The sequence below is a fragment of the Colletotrichum paranaense genome (assembly GCF_030867605.1).
Source record: "Colletotrichum paranaense strain IMI 384185 chromosome Unknown Scaffold_12.1, whole genome shotgun sequence".
NCBI lineage: Eukaryota > Fungi > Ascomycota > Sordariomycetes > Glomerellales > Glomerellaceae > Colletotrichum > Colletotrichum paranaense.
The window spans coordinates 1,094,240-1,102,796 of record NW_026848970.1 but is presented as its reverse complement, the minus strand read 5'-3'; the positions used below and the strand labels follow the sequence as shown (position 1 = coordinate 1,102,796).

General features: G+C 54.2%; 3 protein-coding genes across 3 annotated transcripts; 1 reads left to right on the top strand and 2 right to left on the bottom strand.

Annotated features, from left to right (window-relative positions):
• Positions 1–2,233: 2,233 nt before the first annotated feature.
• CPAR01_13290 (uncharacterized protein) lies at positions 2,234–2,953 on the bottom strand (the record flags this gene model as incomplete). The annotated part of the gene is made up of 2 exons (XM_060497544.1): positions 2,234–2,520; positions 2,569–2,953. The coding sequence occupies 2 exons, from the start codon at positions 2,951–2,953 to the stop codon at positions 2,234–2,236; spliced, it is 672 nt and encodes a 223-aa protein (XP_060343937.1).
• A 334-nt stretch (positions 2,954–3,287) lies between these two features.
• On the top strand, positions 3,288–5,505 carry CPAR01_13289 (fatty acid desaturase; the record flags this gene model as incomplete). Its single annotated transcript, XM_060497543.1, has 3 exons — positions 3,288–3,469; positions 3,842–4,694; positions 4,750–5,505. The coding sequence occupies 3 exons, from the start codon at positions 3,288–3,290 to the stop codon at positions 5,503–5,505; spliced, it is 1,791 nt and encodes a 596-aa protein (XP_060343936.1).
• An 832-nt stretch (positions 5,506–6,337) lies between these two features.
• On the bottom strand, positions 6,338–8,301 carry CPAR01_13288 (HET domain-containing protein; the record flags this gene model as incomplete). Its single annotated transcript, XM_060497542.1, has 2 exons — positions 6,338–7,674; positions 7,791–8,301. The coding sequence occupies 2 exons, from the start codon at positions 8,299–8,301 to the stop codon at positions 6,338–6,340; spliced, it is 1,848 nt and encodes a 615-aa protein (XP_060343935.1).
• Between the last annotated feature and the right edge of the window lie 256 nt (positions 8,302–8,557).

The window sequence follows — 8,557 nt, the reverse complement described above, 5'->3', positions numbered from 1 at the left end:
TCCCGTCTCTCTCAGAGCAGGTGCCGTCTTTGTGTCAATGTGTCCTTGGTGTCTCTTCGCGGGACGGTGGAATTGAGTTTCAAGGGTCCTGGGTCCTCGTCCCACTTGTTCTCCATTCTTTTCTGGCGCGCTTCCCACTCAAGACGCGTGTTCTTGGGGGTTCTTGACTCTTGCCAACTTGTTTTTCTTCGCTCTTTCCTTTCTTCCACTCTTTGCGAGGTGCGTGGTGCGAAATGCCAAAGTGTCTGTGTGCGGCTGCCAAGTCTTCGGAGGGGTGCACTTGCTTGGTCTTGGTCTTGGTCTTGCCTAGTCTTAGCCTGTTGGAAAGTGACTTGGGAAGGAGCTTACGTGAATGAGGGAAAGGGCAACGCGAAGCCCCAGAAACCTGGAAGGTGCAAGTCTGGAGAATGGAGAATTGGGCAATTGCGTTGCAACAGTTTAGCCTGCGGCGCACTTGCACCCGCGTACTGAAGTGCGTACTTCCTGCCAAGGTGGTCCCGCCCCTCCGTATCGAGTACGGTCCTTCCTTCCCTGCCAAGCTACCTATTCACCCACTCAAGAGCCCCCAAGGTTTGAATAGTGGAAAGTCCCAAGGAGCTCTTCTCTTTCCTCGGTTTTCCTCAGCCGTGTTCCGGTGACCGTCACGGTTCCCCATGTCGACCGTGATGGATGTGATGTTCAGGTAATACGCGCACTGCGCACCGCTCACCACCCGCGCACTTCGTACCGTCTTCGGGTCCAATGGTAGGGAGGCAAAGACAAGGAATGACCTTCCAGAATGGCAGAATCCACCGCCTTCTCCAACATTGGAAAAGTGCCTGATTTGAGAAGGACCCCAATATTCATCGTTTCAGCCTTTCAGGGTCCTGTCAAGGCTCCCACTGCCCAGTCCAGGCCCCCCGGCCGGCGCAAGGTCAACCGGTGTCAATCAGATAAGCTCCTTCTCCTTTTTTCTTCTTTAATTTTTTTCTCCTTCCATCCTCGCTCACCCCGGTACACGCCCATTTCGTTTGATTTTCGAGTCTCACTCTCCGTAAATCTCTTACAATTGCTTCAATCTAGAGTCATTCGTCTGTTATTCTCGTCTGCTATCTGCCGTGTGCTGAGGCAAAGGCAAATGGCCAATGCATAGTTGCACCTTGCAGAGCCCAGCCCCCATTCTCCAGCAAGCCCGGTGGCCCCAAGCTCCCAAGAGGCGAGAAAGAGAAGAGCAGCAACGCAACAAGCTGCGCCCCCGGGGCTAGCGAAAGCGCCAACGGCCAATTTACTAGATTGGATCAGGGGGGGGGATTCGGGAAACAAGATTGGCAGATGGGGAGGGGTGTGGCCTGGCCCTGAATGAACTGGGCGCGTCCATTTCCATTCTGTCAATCTTTTTTTCTTTGCAAACTTGCGCGTATGTGTCCATACTATTATTCGTACGTATTCGTACCTGCGTACCTCTGCGTACTCATACGAATACTCGCTGTCATTCATTCTGCCCTGCATTTTCAGCGTCGAATATTCCATACACACAGATATTTTTGTTTGTTTAGCTTTCTCCTTACCTGTTCATACCTCTTTCATTTTTACTCACTCACCACATGTCTGATTGCCATGTCCACACAGCTACGCCATTGCGCATACAGACACACAGAGTACCTTACCTACACCACTTTGTAGGCACAGCAATCCGATACCTTGGCTGCAACCACAACCACCACAACCTGGCTGATGTTCGGTTCCTTTTTGTCTTGGCGGGACATCTGGGAGTGGGAAGCTAGTCGGGGAGATTGGAAAGACTACTTTCTTGCATCTCAATGATGAGAGAGAGTCTCTCCATCGGTTTCCCCCTCCGCCCCCCTGCACCATGTCATGTCTCCATGTCCACAGTTTCTCTCACCCTTGGCCCATGGTATGGCCCATGGCATGGCCCATGTCCCATCCTAATCCCAATCCCCCATATCCATCCCGTCCCCATCCAGTCACTTGCACCTCCCACAAGAACCCACGCGCACTGTTTCGACCTGCCTAACTCGAAGACAAGCTGTCCTTGACCGACGGTAGTCTCTCACACTCACACTATGAGTAGCAGCAACAGCAGCTCGCACACACTTGTGGCAGTGGGTTGACTCTTGGTGGTGAATCCAAGAAACCAAGTGGGTGTGGATGCAATGGAAAAAAATGATCCACAAATCTTTTGAAGAACCACCTGGGCACCCTCGCCTCGCTCCACGCTCCACGCTCCACGCACTCACTGCACGACCTGCTTGCTCCTCGTTACTCGTAGTCTCGTACGGGGATGAGCCACGGGGTATACGGAGTAGGTACCGTACCGTCCCTGGCATCTTTGCCGCCGCCGCTTGCTTCGTCTCGTATGGTGTACTTGGTGGTGCTTTTGCTGGTGCTGGTTGTTGCTCTTTCTCTCTCTTTCTCTCCTGGATGGAGCTGGTTTGCGGCTTGCCTGTTGCGCTGCTCCTTTCCATCCACGTTTCTTCTCACGTTCTCGTCTCGTCTCGTCTCTCCTCCTCCCCCCAGTATCCGTATCCATCCATCCATCCATCCAGTATTATCCCATTCACCTCACACCCCCCGTCGCCCTGTTACGTTGGCCCGTTGTCCCGTCTGCCCGTTTCTTGTCTCTCCCGTCCCTCTCTCTCTTGACTCTTGCTCGTTTGTTCTGCCCTTTATCCAGAGCCTGCCCCCCCTCCATCTTCCTAATTCCCAGGTCATGTCCATGTCGTCTGTTCTCATCTGAAAATGGCACGAGTGTCGACTGCTTCGCCTTTGCCGTAAATTCTCTTTCTCGCCATCTCGAACCGAAAGCTGTCCGACAGGGTCCTGAAGCTTTCCTGTCACCGCGCATCTTGCCTGCCGCCAGCCAGCCCACCCCCCAAGCAACCCAAGGTCGATAATACGTAAATACCGCATCACCCACCTTCGACCAGCCAGTTCGTCCCCGGCGCATCACCATCACCTACCCAGGTTCACCACCGAACCGACTCTTCCCTTTTCTTCTTCCTACCCTCTTGCGACTGGACCTCAACTGCCTGTTGACCTTGTACGCAACTGTGTGGCGATAATTTGAGTTCGATTGGGGTTTTGTGTTCGTTGGGCCAAGTTCGACCGCACCTTCCCTTCCTGCCTTCTAGCAGTCACCCTCTCGAATTCACCACGTTGACGAAACCTTGTCACCACCACCCACCAAATAAGAAATCGTCGATCCTTCTTTTTTCGACGAATCCGAAATTTGGCTACACAGCGCAAATTCTTAATCGAATAACGAAACGATCCATACAGTTACGAAAATGGATCGTGATAGCAGAATCATCACCCCCCGCGAGGTGGAGGGCATGATTGCAGATGGACGCACAATTGTCATTCTTGACGAAATGGTTCTTCGCCTCGACGGGTGGATGGGCAAGCATCCTGGTGGCCAGTTGGCTATCCTGCACATGGTTGGAAGAGATGCGACCGACGAGATCAAAGTGTAAGAGGCTCGACTTACCTTCCATGTCCAATTAACCTTTTGGTGCATCATATCTGCCCCCCTCCCACCATCTTCAGCTTGAGGCTGAGAACCCCCTCCGAATCTGGACCCTTATGCGGCGTGCCCCCATCATTCCCGCGGGTTCGGATAAATAATCTGAAAAGGGGTGGGACGTCGGGAAAAAAGAAGCATCCGGGAATGCGAAAGCGACCGAGATATAATCAGCAGTCTGGTTAAGCTTATTTTCCCACATGGTCCAAATGGTGGGAGAAGGGGGAAAGGGCCAATTAATATTTCGGATTCGCTGGACATTCGGACTCCGTTGTTGATGCGTTAAGTGGAATTAGTGTGCTGACATATCGCTTTTGACAGGTACCATTCGGCTGCCACACTCAACACCATGAAGGCCTTTCGGATCGGCCGGAAACCTGCGGGTCCCTGGATCAACATGACACCACCAATTAGGGGCGGCGTCTACACCAAGCAAGAGACCACAACACCCGCATCTGCACCCAACGCTGCCGGTGCTACTGCAGATGATGCCACGGACGCTGCCGTCGACTGCCCCTCGTCCGATCTCGATGAAGATGACTCCGCCGACGATGCCGTCTCCGATGTATCTGGCGGGAGCTCCCGCACGTCCCTGACTTCCGAATGCAGCAGTGCAGAGGTCGAGACCAAGCCCGAGCCCCAGACGGAGACGGGCATTAGACGTCGTCTTGCTGCACCTGCAGACCCAACCGACGATGCCCTCGCCGCCGGCCCCGGTCTGTCGGGCCGGAGCCGCATGACCGCCGACCAGTACACCGAGTGGTCCATCCAACAGAACATCAACAAGGATCTCGACGAGTACCCTTCTCTCGACCCTGCCGTTCAGCGCGATATCCAGGAAAAGTACCGCCTGCTTCATGAGCGTATCAAGGATGCTGGTCTTTACGACTGCCCCTACTTGGACTATGGCAAGGAGATGTGCAGATACTCGACTCTGTTCGCCCTCTTCCTCACTGCTCTGCACTATGAGTGGTACATGACCTCGGCCTGCTTCTTGGGTCTATTCTGGCATCAGATCATGTTCTCTGCCCACGACGCCGGACACGGAGCCATCACCCACAACTTTACCTTTGACACCCTCATTGGTCTCTTTGTTGCCGACTTCTGCTGCGGCCTTTCTATGGGATGGTGGAAGAGCAGTCACAATGTCCACCATCTCATTACCAACCAGCCTGTAAGTCTTCCGTATTATTCATCACGTCTCGATCTACGTAACTAACACGTCCCAGGAGCACGATCCCGATATCCAGAACGTCCCTCTCTTCGCTACCTGCCCTTCTTTCTTCAAGTCCATCAAGTCGACTTACTACGACGGCTTCGTCTTCATCTGGGATGCCGCTGCCGACGTTCTCGCCAAGTACCAGGCGTACACCTACTACCCCGTCATGGGCATCGCTCGCTTCAACCTCTACCTTCTCTCCTGGCTTCACGTCCTGTCCCGCAGATCATCCTCCCTGGGTGCCTCCAAGGCCTGGTGGATTCGCCCGACTGAGATTGCCTTCATGGCCTGCTTCTGGTACATCTTTGGCTGGCGTCTGATTCTCAACACTCTTCCAACCTGGCCCATCCGCATCGCCTTCGTTCTGGTCTCTCACATTATCACTATGCCTCTGCATGTTCAGATTACTCTGTCTCACTGGGGCATGTCCACCTCGGACCTTGGCGAGTCCGAGTCCTTTGCCCAGCGCCAGCTTCGCACCACCATGGACGTCGACTGCCCCGCCTGGTTGGATTTCATCCACGGCGGTCTCCAGTTCCAGGCCGTGCACCACCTCTTCCCCCGCGTCCCGCGGCACAATCTCCGCAAGGCGCAGGTCTTTGTCAAGGAGTTCTGCAAGGATACCGGCATCCCATATTCCATCTTAGGTTTCGTTGACGGCAACAAAAAGGTCATTGGAAGACTCGAGGAGGTCAGCGATCAGCTACGTACACTTCTCAACTGCCAAAAGTTCATGGCGGAGACGGGCGAGAGCGCCCTGCATTAGACACAGCATCAATGCATTGTTTCGGCGTTGGAGGGTTATTTTCATAGACTAGATAAAAGCTGTCTGCTGTCTTAATGTTCAACTGTTCATATATTCATTCTGCGACATGACCTTACACATATTGTCAACTGTAGTGAAATTTCCATGGGTGACATCATGTTAACCACCGTACAATACGGTACGGTGCAGCAGTAACAACCCCCCAGACTATTTCCAGAACTGAAGAAACGGAACCACGTGGTGATCGAGATGACATTAACATCACCCAGATCGCTGGCTCTGGGGAACCTGCACACGCCAGAGAGTCTAAACTATCCTCCGTATGGAGTCCACTGATGTGATCACCCCCGGACTGACGACGTTGAGACGAAATTAAAGAATGGATTGTGGCCTGACCACCCTCCTAAGACCGGGTACGGACCGTACGGATGTAATATGCAAGGGGGAACACGGAAGCATATCCTGGCCTGGGCTTGGCTGGGGCTCAAGAGGAGGTGGAGGAAAGGGGGAGATGGGTAAATGGGGGATCGAAGATCGAGATATTCGGACTTTGGAGAGGAGATTGTTGAGTCCGAAGCTAAGGTAAGGTTGTGTTTTCTGGTGGATCCGCCGGGGTGGCGCTGAGTAAGTGGTGCAGACTGCCGGTGCCGATTCCGGGAGGGCCGGGCTTGGGGTTGGGGAGATGGGTATATGTAATGTCTTGTTGACCCTTCTGTGTCTCTTTTTCCTGTGTTTATTTGGGGATCCTACCTGAGATGCCCCATTCCTGGGTGTCCTGGGTTGAATTCATGGTCCCGGCTCTGGAGGGTTGACGGGACGCTTCGTCAAGTACCTACACCAACGCCCACTCCGCCAACTCGCCCTCGTCATCAGGCCACGCTTCTCCGTCCATGACCCCATCGACGACCGCATACCCGACGACTACATACCCCCGGCTCCCCCTCGACCGAACGACGAACGGGACATCTAGCCCCGAAAAGACGCAGATCTCATCTCCCGGCTGCGGTTCCGAAACGCAGAACCCGAAGTAGTTGTGAGTGGTGAGGAACATGCAGCCAGAGCCCATAGCCGCGGTGATGTTGCCTATCTTCAACCAGGCGGGCGGTGCCTGTGACGCCACTGCTTCTGCGAGTGCTGAAGGTGTGGAGACCGCGGTCAAGGAGGCGGCATCGGGTTGCGTTCTTGGGTTTGCGTGGAGGATGCGCACGAGGAGGGCTTGGATGCTGCGAAAGGTTTGAAGTGCGTTTTCTTGAATTTCTTTGCTCGCGTCGGTGGGCGGTGGTGACAAGATGTCTGCGAGGAAGGCCTGGGAGATACGTCTGGCGTCACCTACCCAGGCGATGAAGTCTTGCTTTTTGTCTGCTAGGACGAAGGATAGGTCGAATAATGGGAGTTTGGGGCTGATCCTGTCGCCTACGCGCGCGACGCTCCTGCCTTTGAGGTAGAGCGTGTGTGCGTCGGGTGAGAATTTGTAGGAGGGTTTGCTGCTGCGGGAGGAGGATGAGGGGACGTCGAGGAGGATTCTGCCGTCTGTGGTTTGTTTGTTCCAGTTTAGGGCCCAGGAGGGGAGGTCTGGGACGGGGGTGACATGAGTGCTTGTTGCTGAAGTTGATATTGATGGTGACGGTGGTATCGATGTGTCTCCTCCATCGAGGAGGAGGAGATGGGTGAGACTGTCCTGTCCCAGGATATGCTGCCTCGTCGCCTCACGGTAAACCTTTCCTACGGGATCCGTGTAGTGGACCGCTACTTTTCCAAAGGTCTCTGGGAATATAGATCGTAGGGCGTAGATTTTGTCACGGGGTTCCGTCGACTGTAAGTACAGTAGCATTCTGAGCTGGTAGACGTCCAACTTCCCGCGGCGCGCAGCAATCTCCGCCGCTTCTCGATGCTTGTCGGCATCTGTAACATTCACAGCAACATCTGCAGTAGTAACAGTCGTAGTAGAAACGTCCGTGATGATTTTTCGACGCATGTTGATGGCGAGCTGGTTCGGGTCCGGGTGACTTTTATGGGCGTAGCCCCAGTTCTGGAGGATGGTGGAGAGGGCTTCGCCCCCGCCGTCGAGGCAGAGGATGAAGGCATTGCTGTAAGTTGCTTCCTGGAGGGTCCAGACGCGCAGCCAGTAGGGTGCGCGTTGAATTTTGGAGAGGAGGATTGGGTCTAGGTCTGTGATGGGGGCGTCAGTGAGAGGACGGGAGGTATTTTTCTGCAAGAGCGATGTAAGTTAAGACGCAGGGTTGGATCTCCCACGCTTCAGATTTACGTTCTGCGGCGGCGCTCACCTCGCTTCTGATCGTTCTTCACCCTCGGAACACCCTTGTACAAAGCAAGCACCGAAGCAGGAGCCCACTCGTTGCCAAGCCAGACAAACACGTACTTTGCCTTTTCGTAGAGTTCCGCCATCATCCCGACCTGGACGCTCTTCTCGTCATTGGAGGACTGGTTGATGCAGACGGCGTCGACCCATAGTGAGAGGTCGCGAATGCGTGGGCCGCGGAGGATGTTGAGGACGGCGGCGCAGTTTGGGGTTATCATTAGCGGGGGTTGTTGGATTTGCTGGGCGCCATTGGAAGTTGCTGTTGTGATGGTGGTAGTGTTTACTACTCTCAGGGGGACGTTTGAGGGTTCGCCTCCCCAGGTGTAGGAGAGGGCTGCGTAGGAGACTGGGTTGTCGAGGGAGGTTTCTTCAAACGAGCATTCGAGGGGGGAGGATTCATCTGCGGTGTTGACGAGGCGGATGAGGCGGATTGATTTTGGGGTGGAGAAGGGTGTGTATTGATACCGAGCGGCCATTGTTGAGTTTCGCTGTTGAGCAGAGATAGTCTGGTGGTCGTGGTGACATGGAGTTTCGCGATCACGGTGGTAAGAGTCCAGAAGCTAATGCCTAACTCTCTCGGTGTCGATGACAGCGGCAATAAAGATTGCTTTCCGGATAGATTCGCCCAGACCGAAAATTAAAAGCATATAAGCCGCGACTGGCAAACGAGATGATGTGTTCTGATTGTGTTTTTTATCAAGACCATGAGTCTCGATGTTTAGACCCAATGGA